At 42.7% G+C, this 15,192-nt stretch overlaps 2 protein-coding genes across 5 annotated transcripts in view; one reads left to right on the forward strand and one right to left on the reverse strand.

Annotated features, from left to right (window-relative positions):
* tmem243b (transmembrane protein 243, mitochondrial b) overlaps positions 1–8,639 on the forward strand; it is a 41,971-nt gene extending 33,332 nt beyond the window's left edge. Inside the window, exons 4-5 of the mRNA XM_063072656.1 lie at positions 6,214–6,318; positions 7,943–8,639. Coding sequence (XP_062928726.1) covers positions 6,214–6,318; positions 7,943–8,065 — 228 coding nt within the window. The 3' untranslated portion in view covers positions 8,066–8,639. The remainder of the gene's footprint in view (positions 1–6,213; positions 6,319–7,942) is intronic.
* A 146-nt stretch (positions 8,640–8,785) lies between these two features.
* Positions 8,786–15,192, reverse strand: part of dmtf1 (cyclin D binding myb-like transcription factor 1) — a 106,176-nt gene continuing 99,769 nt past the window's right edge. For all 4 annotated transcript variants that reach the window (XM_063072654.1, XM_063072655.1, XM_063072652.1 and 1 more), the window contains one exon: positions 8,786–10,246. In XM_063072654.1, the coding sequence (XP_062928724.1) occupies positions 10,170–10,246 (77 nt within the window). In that variant the 3' untranslated portion in view covers positions 8,786–10,169. The remainder of the gene's footprint in view (positions 10,247–15,192) is intronic.

Raw genomic sequence — 15,192 nt, forward strand, 5'->3', positions numbered from 1 at the left:
AGCTGTCTGTAGCACTGAATTCCACAGATGCACCACCCTCTGACTAAAGAAATTCCTCATTTCTGTTGTAAATTGTTATCCATCTTCTCTGAAGCTGTGTCTGTTGGTCCTGTACTCCCCCACTCCTCTCCACATCCATTCTATCTCGGCCTTTCAGTAAGACCTCCCCTTAGTCTTCTAAACTCCAGAAAGTACAGGCCCAAAACCTTCAAGTGCAGCTCATGCATTAACTCTTTCATTCCCAGGCACCTTCTCGTAAAAACCCTCTCCAATGCCAGCACATCCTTTCATTGATAAATCTGCTCACTATATTCCTGCCAAAAGGTTTCAGCCCAAAACATCAACTGTTCTTTTTTCCATAGATGCTGCCTGGCCTGCTGAGTTCCTCCAGCATTTTGTGTGTGTGTGTGTGTGACTATATTCCAGGTGCAGTCCTTATAAAGCCTCAGCGTTATATCTTTGGTTTTTTATTGTAGTCCTCTCGAAAGAATGTTAACATTGCATTTGCCTTCCTTACTACTGCACTGAGGTAGTTTCAGTTCTTGTTTTTTTTAAAAAACGAAGGACGTGCATGTCTGTTGTAGTACAGGAAACATTCACTAGATTGCCAGTATTATCTGCAGATTAGCATGAAATCATTAAAACAAAAGACTGGAAGAACTTAAAACAGAGGGGGTGTTAAGAGGAGCTTCCTCTCATGAGGGAGTTCCAAGACAAGGGGGAAGGGTGCAGGGTAAGTAGTTGATCACTTAAAAATGGGATGAAGATTTTCTCGTCTAAGGACAAAGATCTGCAGATCTTTGGAACGCTTTATCCCAGAGAGGTGGGTCATTAGATCTCAGAGGCTGTTGGGCCGCACACAAAATACTGGATGAACTCAGGAGGTCAGGGAACATCTGTGGAGGGGAATAAACAGTTGAAGTTTCAGGCCAAGACCCTTCTGCAACAGAGGTTCTTCGATTGCTTCAGCATCTGAGAATAAAGGAAAGGAAAGTGGTGCTGAGGTTTACAGTGAGGATCTTACTGGTACCCAGAGGCCAAATGGGCAACTCCTGTTCATCAAGGTGGAGTAGAGCAATGGGGGGGGGGGTTGTTGGGGGTGAAGAGAATGCATGGCTGTCAATACAAAGATCAGTTTAATGTTGAGTGAGTGGAGCAGATGAAGATAGAGACTGAGGGGGGGTGTAGTTGTAGTATAACTTACAGATCACAGGATACTGAATGAACTGAGGTGAGGGCAGATAATGAATTAAATCAGCTTGAATTGTCCCCTCTGAACAAGTTGGAAGCTGTAAATGTTAAGGGTGTCATACAAGAGCAGGAAATGCAATTCCCACTACCCAATCTACACTACAGATGGACATGTACTCTTTGGACAAGGTTTTGACTTTGATTCGGTCTGGAACAAACAACGTGTTAATGGGCCAAGGTGTACAGTTCTGTCTGACCTGGCTATACTCCCAAGCAGTCTGGCCCAAACTTGTCCCTGTTATAATTGCATCTGGCCAAAGTCATTGTACTGCTTAGAGACTAAAGCACCTCAGACATGGCACTGAATGTGCTTAAAGAACCCATGTAGACTATTTGATGGGATGTGAAAGGACGCATACAGGGAATGGTTAGAGCATTGAGCAGTATTGCACAGCACTGACAACCTAACAATGTGCCGTAGGCAGCCAGCAAGTGTAGCCACACATTCCAGCACCAAATGGCTATAAACTACAATAATATTTTAAAATAATAGTGCAAAATGAGATTAAAATAGTGAGGTAGTATTCATGGGTTGATGGACCGTTCAGAAGTCTGATAGCAGAGGGTAAGAAGCTGTTCTTAAATCGTTGAGTGTGTGTCATCAGGCTCCTGTACCAGACCATTGATGGTAGCAATGAGAAGAAGGCATGTCCTGGATGGTAAAGGCCATAAGACATGGGAGCAAAATTAGTGCACTTGGGTAATTTAATATCCTGCTCAACCCCATTCTCCTGCCTTCACCCCCGTAACCCTTACGCCCTTACTAATCAAGAACCTATCAACCTATATTTAACTATACTCAGTGGCATGGCCGCCACAGCTGTCTGTGGCAGATTCATCACCCTCTGGCGAAAGAAATTCCTCCTCATCTCTGTTCTAAAGGGATGTCTTTGTATTTTGAGGCTGTTCCCTCTGGTCCTAGACTCCTCCCCACTGTAGGAAATGTGCTCTCGACATCCACTCTGTCTAGGCTTTTCAATATTTGACAGGTTTCAATGATATTCCTTCTTCATCCTTGTAATCTCCAGTGAGTACAGACCCAGAACTATCAAACACGTCTCATACTTTAACCCTTTCGTTCCCAGGAGGCAACACCTTTTGAAGATGTTCTCAATGGTGGGAAAATGCCATTGCTTTAGCTGCCAATTCCATTCATTTTACCTGGGTTACTTGTGTAACCTTTCTATTCAAGTGCCATTGATACCTCTGTTCTATATACAGCATTGTATACCTCTTCTTCTTTATACTTAACAAAGGAGAGATATTTTGCACTTGGAGATCGTTAGAAGGTTCCTGACATTGGTTTCTGGAAGATTAAGGCCTTGCCTTTCCAGAAAGGATCAATAGTCAGAGTGCAGAATTCGAGGTGACTTTAAATATTAGTCCGCTCAACCCATGATGTTGTGCCCACCTTTTAACCTACTGCATAGCTTTTCATGTGTCTAGCTAAGAGTCTGTTAAATGTGCCTAATTTATCTGCCTCTACCACCAACCATGGCACCATGTTCCACATACCTACCACTCTGTGTATTAAAAAAAGACTACAGTGACCCGTCCTGATGAAGGGTCTCGGCCTGAAACATCGACTACGCTCTTCCATAGATGCTGCCTAGCCTGCTGAGTTCCTCCAGCGCTTTGTGTGTCATTCTTGTTCATTTATTTATTGAGAAAAATGATCCAATATTACATGAATTTGTTAGGAAAAGTATGTGAATCTCAGGGGTAACGCCTTCTACAAAAGCTGTTTGGAATCAGATGTTCCAATCAATGAGATGGATTGTAGGTGTGGTTTGGGGAGGTGCCCTGCCCCATAAAGAAGACACACAAAGTCAGGTTACTGAAGATTCTGCTGTTCTCAAGAAGGATCTGCTTATGTCTGCCATACCTCGATCAAAACAACTTTCAGAAGACCTTAGAAGAGGAATTGTAGAGATGCATGAAGCTAGAAAAGGATACAAAAACATTTCTAAAGACCTTAGTGTTCATCAGTCCACAGTAAGAAAAATTGTTAGAAGTGGAAAAAACTCAGTACAGTTGCTACTCTCCCTAGGAGTGGGTGTCCTGCAAAGATCACAATAAGAAGATGAAAAAGAACCCAAGGATAACAGCAAAAGACCTGCAAAAATCTCTAGAACTTGGTAAAGTCTCTGTTCATGTGTCCATTATAAGAAAAACGCTGAACAAGAATGGTGCTCATGGAAGGACACCATGGAGGAAATCACTGCTCTCCAAAAAAAAAACATTGCTGCACACCTCAATTTGCAAAAGACCACCTGGATGTTCTGCAGTGCTTCTGAGACAGTGTCCTGTGGACAGATGAGACAAAAGTTGAACTTTTGGCAGAAATGCACATTGCTATGGAGGGAAAAGAGCACTGCACACTAACACCAAAACCAAAACCTCATCCCACCTGTGAAGCATGGTGTAGGAGCATCATGGTTTGGGGCTGCTTTGCTGTCTCAGGGCCTGGACAGCTTGCATCGTTGAGGGAACAATGAATTCAAAATTTTATCAAGACATTTTACAGGAGAATGTCGGGGTAGCCTTCTTTCACCTGAAGCGTAATAGAAGTTGGATAATGCAATAAGACAATGATCCAAAAGACAAGAGTAAATCAACAACAGATTGGTTTAAAAAGAAGAAAATTTGTGTTTTGGAAGTCAAAGTCCTGACCTTAATCCAATAGAAGTGTTGTGGAAGAACCTGAAGCAAGCAGTTCATGCAAGGAAGCCACCAACATTTCAGAGTTGAAGCAGTTTTGTAAGAAGGAATGGCCTAAAATCCCCCCAAGCCATTGTGCATGACTGGTCAACAGTTACCAGAAATCCCTCCCTCCCCTCCCTCCATCCCTCCGCCTCCTCCTATCATTTTGGATCTCCCCCTCCCACTTTCAAATCTCTTACTAACTCTTCCTTCAGTTAGTCCTGATGAAGGGTCTCGGCCTGAAACGTCGACTGTACCTCTTCCTACAGATGCTGCCTGGCCTGCTGCGTTCACCAGCAACTTTGATGTGTGTTGCTTGAATTTCCAGCATCTGCAGAATTCCTGTTGTTTTAGTTACCGGAAATGTTTGGTTGAAGTTACTGCTGTACACGGGGCACACTAGTTACTGAAAGCAAATGTTCACATACTTTTCCCAACAAATGCATGTAATACTGGATCCTTTTTCTCAATAAATAAATTAACAAGCATAATTTTTTTGGGTAAATTATTTATTTGAATTTTCTTTATCTAGTTTTAGTACATGAAGATCTGATCACATTTTAGGTCATATGCAGAAACAGAAAATTCTACAGGATTCACGAACTTTCTAGCATCACTGTACCTCTGACATCCTCCCTATACTTTCCTTCAATCACCTTAAAAAGATGTATTTTAGATTTGGCATTGTCACATTGAAGATGCCCCTCATAATCTTGTACACCTCTTTAAAGTCCCCTCTCACCCTCCTTTGTTCCAAAGAGAAAAGCCTGAGCTCGCCAAACCTTTCCTCATAAGACCTTCTCTCTAATCCAGGCAGCATCATGATGAACCTGAGGAAATCCAAAGCAACATACACAAAGTGCTGGAGGAACTCAGCAGGTCAGGCAGCATCCATGGAAGTGAGTAAACTGTTAATGTTTCAGGCCGAGACCCTGTTTCCTCCTCTCACCTCATCTCTTTACCAGCCCATCACCTCCTTCTGGTGCTCCTCTCCCTTCCCTTTATTCCATGGTCTTCTATCCTCTCCTATCAGATTCCCTCCTCCAGCCTCTTTCACCAATGAACTTCCCAGCTCTTTACCTCACTCCCTCCCTCTCTCCCGGTTTCACCTAACACCTACCGCTTTGTATTACTTCCTCCCCCTCCTCCCACCTTCTGATTCTGACTTCTTATCTTTTTTTCCAGTCCTGATGAAGGGTCTCGGCCTGAAACGTCGACTGATTGCTCTTTTCCATAGATGCTGCCTGGCCTTCTGAGTTTCCTCTACCATTTTATGTTTGTGTAGCATTGTAATAAATCTCCTTTGCATCCCCTCTAAAGCTTCCACATCTTTCCTATAATGAGGTGACCAGATCTGAACACAATTCATCCATGTTACATATTCAGCAGCCTCTTAAATCTCCCTAATGCATCTGCCTCTACCACTACCTTTTGGAAGAGGATTCCATGCACTCACCACCCTTTGTTTTTTTAAAAAAACTTGCCCGACATCCCCGCCATACTTTCTGCCAAACACCTTAAAATTATGCCCCCTCATATCAGCCATTTCTATCCATGGAAATGGTTTTGGCTGCCTACTTGATCTATGCCTCTTGTCATCTTGTACATCTTTATTGAAATACCATTGCAAGGAAATGGAAGAGACTGCAGATGTTGAAATCTGGAGCAATATCATTCTGTTGGAGTAACTGCTGGATGCCAGAGTTTAGATTTTTCATTGGTGGGTGTGTGGAACACCCTGCCAGTGGTGGTAGAGGCAGATACATTAGGGCCACTTAAGAGACTGTTAGATAGGCACATGGGTGATAGAAAAATGGAGGACTATGTGGGAGAGGAGGATTAGACTGATCTCAGAATAGGTGAAAGATTCAGCACAACATCATGGGCTGAAAGGCCTGTACTACGCTGTAGTAAACTATGTTGTATGAACTCAGTGGGTCAGGCAGCATCTGTGGGAGGTAGAGGACAGTCAACTATTCGTCAAGACTTGGCATCAGGACCAAGCTTTCTTTGCATTTCTTAGTTCTACTGTCAATGCCTGCAAGAAAATGAATCTCAAGGTAGTATATGGTTACATGTGTGTACTTTGATAATAAATTTACTTTGAACTTTGAGCTTGGAAGGAGGGGGATTATATAGGAGACATTTAGTGCCTGTTTTCCTTGTGTGAAGTTGCTTTGTTTCGGAAGTAATGGTCTGCACAATAAACCCTTGCTTGTTATCCATCTGACTGTCTGATTTTCCAATTTCATCCTTTAGGTAACGATTATCAGTGCTTTTGTTTTCCCTCAATTACCTCCAAAGCCACTGAATATTTTCTTTGTTGTCTGCATCATACTGAGTTGCGTCTCAGTTGCTGTTCTCGTAAGTATTGATCTTTTGTAACTGCATCGTGTGGTGGAAATCGTTACGCAGAGGAATTATTTTGAAAATTAATATATGAAGTTATCTATAAGTGTAATATTCATCAGAATCAGGGTTAGTCTCACAATGATAGTGATATCCAGTGATATTGAACTGGATTCTGCGGAGAGCGCTTGGTAAACACGTGCACAAACTCTGCTTTGTCATTCTGCTGCGTGTGTGTACTTCAGTGTCATCTTACAACAGGGAGTATTCCATTTCAGTAAAGGACGTGTGTAAATGTGTATATAAGTCAAATCATTGTTTATTTTGTAATATGATTGTGGGGTGCATCATATCCTAACTCGTGTAGTCTTAAGTTAACTTTGTTGATAATTAAAGATGGTAGGTTCTGGTGCCTAAAAATACAGGGTGGATCGTTCTTGGTGAGGAAGGGAGCTGCCAGACAAGTGGTGCATGCGAGCTTGATTTCAACATTTAAGAGAAGTTTGGATGGGTGCATGGATGGTAGGGGTATGGAGGGCTATGGACCTGGTACAGGTCGGTGGCAGTAGGTGGCGTAAGTAGTTTCTGCAGGGACTAGATGGGCTGAAGGGTCTGTTTCTGTGCTGTACTTCTCTACGACTGTGAGAGAGTTAGAGCTGCCAATAAGTTCACACTGGACATAGTAAGTAGCTATAATGGTGTTTTCTGGTAGATGCCTTTTGTAAATATTGGCAGTTTTCACTATTTCCCCTAACTGTTGTAAGTTTGATGTTTGACACACCCTTGCTCGAATGTGTGAAGTGACTCCAGCCATGTTTTTCTTCAATCGTAACCCATGATCTAACAATCACAGCTGTACATACCTTTTATCATGTATTGATTATTGAAATAATTCATCTATTGACAGGGAGAAAGATGTGTTTTGTGAATAAATATGAAAAGTGTTTAAGTGGTGCAGAGTGTTTAAGAAATGTTTCCAATTTGACTTGGAGTTAATCTGTTTAATGAGTTCGTGGTGCAGAAACCATGTTTGGGAGTTGATATTCTCAGTTATACAATCTTCAGGAAAGGGGGATGGAGATGTTCCAGGTGTAAGGATATGAATAAATCTGAACTGTAGAGAAAGAATTTTGGGAAAAGAAATGATTTTTGTTGAATTCTGAGGGGCAGCAGGGTGATTCAGACTCTGGCTGGAATCAGAGGTCAAGCAGCGGCTGTGAGGTCAGGGAAAGGAATTGTCAATGTTTTGGGTTGAATCCCTGTTTCAGGATTGAAATTAGAGAGGTGAGATGGCCAGCACTGAGAGGGGAAGCGGCGGGGGTTAGTGAGAGGGGAGATTGGTGGATTGAGGAACCTGCAAAGGTTTGGCCAGATTCTGCCATTTCTTGACTGCTAGCCATCCTCTCATTGTAACGATCCCAGCTTGGGTATCTTCACTATCAGACGGTGGTGAATCTGGACTTCATTGCCACAGACAGCTGTGGAGGCCAAGTCATTGGGTATATTTAAGTGGAAGTTGATAGTCATGGCGATGTGTTATGGGGAGAAGGTAGGAGAAAGAGGTTGAGAGGGATAATAAATCAGCCATGATGGAATGGCCTAATTCTGCTCCTATGTCTTGTGGTCTTATATTTTTCAGATTTGCTGGTATCGACAAGGGGACCTGGAGCCTAAATTCCGAAATCTCATCTACTACAATTTATTTTCCACTATTCTGCTGTGCATTTGTGCCAATTTGTACTTCCACGGCGTTGGAAAATGATTTCTCCACACAAGCACGAGAATTTGTGCCTGTGACCTGCTTAAAAACGGGAGGCATCGTGCAGAAGTTCCTGGATGCCTCATTGGATTTTTCTGGTCTGCACCGTGAAACAGCGTTTTGCCAAGGTGCAGTGAGTTTCTGCATCAGCTTCTCATCGTGACACTGAGCTCGAAATAGGCAGTATTACATTTGAGCTGGGGTGAACGCTGCAGTCATTTTCTGAACTAACTTCTACAACTTTGCACTAAATGAACATTCCAGACTTGCCAATGTTTTGAGATACACACGTTCCCTTTTTGTAAAGGGTGATTTTTGTTCTCCTCCTGAAAATCCTTTTTTAATTATATAAAGCACTTGAAAGACAAAGTAAAACACAAAGTAGAAATGAAGATACTGCAGGACAAATGTTTATTGTCTTGAACTTGACTGCACTATGCAACCACTTAACTCTACTGTGTTTGTACAATGAAATGATAGTCAAACCAAGACTGAACTGAGCAGACAACACACTGTAGGAAAGCATTTACTTTGTTTTAAAGAATAAATAGTAATAAAATAATTTATATACATTGAACTTGCAATATGCTCTGTTCATTTGTGCATAAAAATAACTTGAATACTAATGTGAGTAAATGGTGAAATGGGATTGAGTTCAGGAGCCGTGAGGTAATGTTACAGCTCTATAAACCCTGGTTAGACCACACTTGAAATATTGTGTTCACTTCTGGTAGCCTCATTTATAGGAAGGATGTGGAAGCTTTAGAGAAGGTGCAGAGGAGATTTACTGGATTAGAGCATGTCTTATGAGGGGAGGCTGAGTGAGCTCGAGCTTTTCTCTTTGGAGCAAAGGACGATGAGAGATGACTTGATAGAGGTGTACAAGATGATGACAGGCATAGACTGAGTGGGCAGCCAGCACCTTTTCCAGGGCAGGAATAGCTAATAAGACAGGGCATAATTTTAAGGTGATTGGGGGGAAAGTATAGAGGGATGTCAGAGGTAAATTGTGGGTGTGTGGAATTTGCTGCCAGGAATGGCAGTAAAGGCAGATACATTAGGGACATTTAAGAGACTCTTGATAAGCACGTTGATAATAGGAAAAAAAATGGAGGGTTATGAGGTGTTAGGGTAAGACTGATCTTGGAACAGACAAAAAGGTTGGCACAACATTGTGACCAAAGGGCCTGTGCTGTTGGGTGTTCACAAAACCTTAAGTATTTTTATTGTTACTATAGTGCAAGCGTGCTTCAGGGGCAGTGTTTGACCTTAATTATACCTTGGGCAGTTGCTTTTTGTTTTGAAGGTGGTGGGCTAGAGGTATTTATTTAGTGGTACAGCCCTTCGAGCCGCACCGTCCCAACAACCCCACAACCCCAATTAACCCTAAACTAATTACGGGACACTTTACAATTACCTATGAACCTACCTGGTACGTCTTTGGAAACCAAAACACCCAGAGGAAACCCACACATTCCATGGGGAGGACAGACAAAGACTGCTTACAAAATGGTGCCAGAATTGGACTCCAGAACACTTTGTTCTATCCTGGACTAAGATGCACTGGGGAAATTCAGATATCTTGTTTCTAACATACAATCAGGTTGCAACAAGATGTATAAAACTCAGAACATTTAAACCCCCTTGCAATACCTGAATGTGCGTTTGTGTGCATAAAACCCTTAGAGACAATGGATAACGAGGTTCAAAGCCGCTTTGTACAGAGTTGTTTTATAAGCTGTGAAGACTTAAAACTAGAAACTTTCAAACTATCTTAAAGGTGAAGTTAAATTCATTCAGTAAAAAAAATAACACTTCCATTTCACAGTTTCTCAACTGCTTAAATAAATAATCCTATCTGTCAATCTTCAACATAATAAGCAGAGGGAGGGGTGATGCATTTATTGAATATATCTTTCCCTTGGTACAACGTCACATTTAGTAAATCTGTACCATGGAAAAGTGAATTCAAATGACAATGATGCTCTGAAATTTCAGTTCTACGCAGTTTCTTTTTTGAAGGCAGCACCATACATGGAAATATCAGTGTTCCTCGGTCCGTTTCCATCGGTGTTCCTCACTGAGCGTGCAGGTACACAGTTGATCTTTACTCGTCTGGATCTGGGTTTTCCAGGGATGAGCTGATGATGTCTGTGCATCCACCTTGTGTTTCTAAAATAGGATCTGCAAGGGAAGATAATTAATATATTTAAGGTAGGGTGGCATGGTAGTGCAGTGCACAACACTTTACAATGCCAGCAACCCAGGTTCAATTCCCATCGCTGTCTGTAAGGAGTTTGTATATTCTCCCTGTCATCATGTCGGTTTCCTCTGGGTGCTCCGATTTCATCCTCCAGTCCAAACATTACAGGTTTCAAGATTGTTTAATGTCATTTCCGGTAAAGGAGAATGAAATAATTGTTACTCCAGATCTGATGCAGGCAGCACTATTAAAAACTCAATTAGATAAAGAACACAATAATAAAAAATACATACAACATAACTTCCATACATAGAATGACTATATATCCATGAGGTGACCCTGCCAAGAAATGATAAAGTAGTGGTGGTTGGGGTGTGGGTTGGTGGGTGGAGATGTAGATCAACCTTACTGTTTGCTCTACTTTCTCTATACCCTTCACTGTGTGGCTAGGCATAACTCAAATATCATCTACAAATTTGCTGATGATGCAACCATTGTTGGTAGAATCTCAGGTGGTGACGAGAGGGCGTACAGCAGTGAGATATGCCAACTGGTGGAGTGGTGCCGCAGTAACAACCTGGCACTCAACATCAGTAAGACGAAAGAGCTGATTGTGGACTTCAGGAAGGGTAAGACGAAGGAACACATACCATACCCCATAGAGGGATCAGAAGTAGAGAGAGTGAGCATCTTCAAGTTCCTGGGTGTCAAGATCTCTGAGGATCCAACCTGGTCCCAACATATTGATGTAGTCATAAAGAAGGCAAGACAGCAGCTATACTTTATTAGGAGTTTGAAGAACTTTGGCATGTCAACAAATACACTCAAAAACTTCTATAGTTGTACCATGGAGAGCATTCTGACAGGCTGCATCACTGTCTGGTATGGAGGGGCTACTGCACAGGACCGAAAGAAGCTGCAGAAGGTTGTAAATCTAGTCAGCTCCATCTTGGGCACTAATCTACAAAGTACCCAGGGAATGCCCTTTACTCACTGTTACCATCAGGTAGGAGATACAGAAGCCTGAAGGCACACACTCAGTGATTCAGGAACAGCTTCTTCCCCTCCGCCATCCAATTCCTGAATGGACATTGAAGCTTTGGACACTTCCTCACCTTTTTTAATATACAGTATTTCTGTTTTTGCACATTTTTTAATCTATTCAATATACGCAATTGATTTATTATGTTTTTTTTTCTCTTTCTGCTAGATTATGTATTGCATTGAACTGCTGCTGTTAAGTTAACAAATTTCACGTTACATGTCGGTGATGGTAAATCTCATTCTGACAAGTTAGTAAGGTAATTGGTCACATGAGTGGTGCAGGCTCATTGGGCCAGAAGGGCTGTATCTCTACATAAAAAATACATTACTGAACATTACTGAAGCAGGAAACCCAGAATAACACCGCAAATGCTGGAAACACTCAGCTTGCTGGGCAGCATCTACGGAGAGAGAAAAGAGTCGATGTTTGAGGTGATGATGCTTGACCTGCTGAGTGTTTCCAGTTTTATGCCTTGTAAGCAGCAGTAGTTTGCCTGGATTAGAAAGGAAGAGATTTATTTAGGTTTATTTAGATGATTGCATAGCAGTTAGTGCGCGCTGTAACAGCATCAGTAACTGGGGTTCAATTCCACTGTTTCTCTACAAGTGGTTTGTGGGATTTGCCGAGGTGCTCCGGTTTCCCCCCACATTCCAAAGGCAGTCAGCGGGTTAATTGGTCACGTGTGCGTAGTCGGGCCAGAAGAACCTATTACTGTGCTGCATCTCTAAATAAAATTAAATAAATCCTCAGTTCAAGGAAGGGTACGGGGGGGGGGAGGGAGGAGGAGTTGCCAATATAATATTCCTGTTACTGTAGTATAACTGATTAGGAATAAACATTGAGAAAGTTGCAGGAAATTGAGCATGACCTTTTTTCAGACATGGACACCTACAAGTGCTGGAATCTGGAGTAAGGACCAGGCCAGTGGAAGGGAAGGAATTACTTCGTTCTAAATCTTCTATCAGACATTTTGCAGTAGTGACGAGAAACCACCCTTGCTCCTGCAGCAGCTCTGGGATTGTTGCACTTGTAAAGTTTGTAAGAGGTGAAGATGTTGTTGATTCAACATTCCCAAATGTAATAAAGGAAAATCACTTGGCCTGATTTCAGTTTATTTACAAAGGAGTCACATTATAAAATATCCTGAAAATGAAAATGTACTTTGTTACACAAGGTCAAGGTGACATTGTAGTATGCAACACAACTACACACTTCCCTGCACTGTATTCCTTTTAAAAAAAGCCTGAACCACCCCTGGACCTTCTCCGATGCCAGCACATCCTTTCTTAGATAAGGGGCCCAAAACTGCCTCAGGATATCCCAAATGCAACTTTATAAAGTCTCAGCATTCCATCCTTGCATTTATATTCTAGTCCTCTTGAAATGAATGCTAATATCGTATTTGCCTTTCTTACTCCTGACTCAACCTGCAAGTTAACCTTTAGGGAATCCTACACAAAGACTCGCAAGTCCCTTTGCGCCTCAGATTTCTGAATTAGCTCCCTGTTTAGAAAATAGTCCACTATACCCTTACTCCTTCTTTGAAAGTGCATAACCACACATTTCCCTGCACTCCTAAAAAAAAGTGATTGGGATCACTCTGGACATTCTGTGCTGAGACATTGGATTGTGTGTAATTTGGCACTTGGCAAAGGCCAATAAAAGTAAGTTTTAAGTGGTGCAGCCATTGTGTGAATGAGCCAGTGTTAAAGTGGGGAGTTCAGGCTTTGGCTCAGAGGCACTTCAGTGAGGAGAGGAAGGAGCTGTCCGTAGATTCTTTTTCTTTCATTCTTTCTTACTGCCCGGTTAGAACAGTAGATTAGAACAGTTTCTGGGTGCCAAAGTCAAGTGCATCTTGGATAGAGTCTACAGCAGCCAGAGGTCTGGACCACATCAGTCTATATGGACTTTAGCAAGGCAAGGTCCCACATGGGAGATTGGTCAAAAAGGTTCAGTCGATTGGCATTCATGGAACAGACAATGGCTTTGTGGGAGAAGTAGAGAATAATAGCAGATGGTTGCCTTTCAGGCTGGAGGCCCGTGGCTGGTGGAGTGACGCAGGGATCGGTGCTGGGTCTATTGTTTGTCATCTGTATCAACAATCTGGATGATGATGTAATGAACTGGATCAGCAAGTTTGTAGATGACACCAAGATTCATGGTGCAGTGGACAGCGAGGAAGGCTATCAAAACTTGAAGCAAGATCTGAACCAGCTAGAAAAAATTGCAGATGGAATTTAATGCAGACAAGTGTGAGTTGCACTTTTGAAGGACAAACCAGGGTAGGTAGTACTGTGAACGGTAGGGCACGCGGGAGTGCGGTGGAACAGAGGGAATCAGGGAATACAGGTCCATAATTTGTTGGAAGTGGAGTCACAGGTAGATAGGGTCAGAAATAAAACTTATGGCACACTGGCCTTCATAAATCAACGTACTGAGTCGAATTATACTAAAGTTGTACGAGACATTGGTGGCGCCTAATGTGGAGTATTATGTTGAGTTCAGGTCACCTACTTAAAGATATCAATAAAATTGAAAGAGTGCAGAGAAAATTTACAAGGATGTTGCCAGGACTTGAATTACAGGGGAAAGTTGAATAAATTAAGACTTTACTCCCTACAGCATAGGAGAATGAGGGGAGAACTGATGAAGGTATACAAAATTATGACAGGTATAGATAGCACAAGTACAAGCAGGCTCCTTCCATTGAGCTTGAATGAGGGTCTAACATGGATTGAGGGTGAAAGGTGAAATATTTAAGGGAAACCTTCACTTAGAGGGCGGTGAGAGTGTGGAATGAGTTGCTAGCACAACTGGTGGATGTAGGTACGTTTTCAACATTTAAGAGAAATATGGATAAGGGATTTGAAGAAAATAGGTCAATGGGACTAAGCAAACTGATAGTTCAGCACGGACTAGATGGACCCAAGGGTCTGTTTCTGTGCTGTAGTGCTCTATGACTATCTGCCACTTCTTTGCTCAGTCTCCTAATCTGTCCAAGTACTTCTGCAGACTCGCTGCTTCCTCAACGCTGTCCGCCCCGCCACCCATCTCAGTATCGTATAGCACATTCCCCTCTCCGCGCCCACCCCCCGGTATGTTGTTTCACAGTGTTATTGGTATCTATTCAGTGCAGGAATCTACAATTAGAAGTTGTGAATGAGGAGCCCACAGGGAGTGTTGAAGCTGAGGAAGGCAGTTCACCACCACCTTGAGCCTGTATCCAGAGGGTAACTGGGTAGGGCTGAAGAGGAAGGTACGCAGTTACTCTGCGGTCAGTTACATGGCGTGTCTGAGCCTGTATCCTGAGGGTAACCGGGTAGGGCTATAAAGGAAGGTACACAGTTACTCTGTAGTCAGTTACATGGTGTGTCTGAACCTGTGTCCTGAGGGTAAACATGTAGGGTTGTAAAGGGAGGTACACAGTTACTCTGCAGGTAGCCGGGTAGGGTTGTAGAGGAAAGTATGCAGTTACTCTGTGGTCAGTTACATGGTGTGTCTGTCCCTGTGTCCTGGGAGTAAACATGTAGGGTTGTAAAGGAAGGTACACAGTTACTCTGCGGTCAGTTACATGGTGTGCCTGAGCCCGTGTCCTGAGGGTAAACATGTAGGGCTGTAAAGGAAGGTACACAGTTACTCTGCGGGTAACCGGGTAGGGTTATAAAGGAAGGTACACAGTTACTCTGCAGTCAGTTACATGGTGTGTCTGAGCCCGTGTCCCGAGGGTAACCGGGTAGGGTTCTAAAGGAAGGTACACAGTTACTCTGCAGTCAGTTACATGGGGTGTCTGAGCCTGTATCCCGAGGGTAAATGTGTAGGGTTGTAGAGGAAGGTACACAGTTACTCTGCGGTCAGTTACATGGTGTGTTTGAGCCCGTATCC

Source organism: Mobula hypostoma, chromosome 20, assembly GCF_963921235.1.
Source record: "Mobula hypostoma chromosome 20, sMobHyp1.1, whole genome shotgun sequence".
Classification (NCBI taxonomy): domain Eukaryota; kingdom Metazoa; phylum Chordata; class Chondrichthyes; order Myliobatiformes; family Myliobatidae; genus Mobula; species Mobula hypostoma.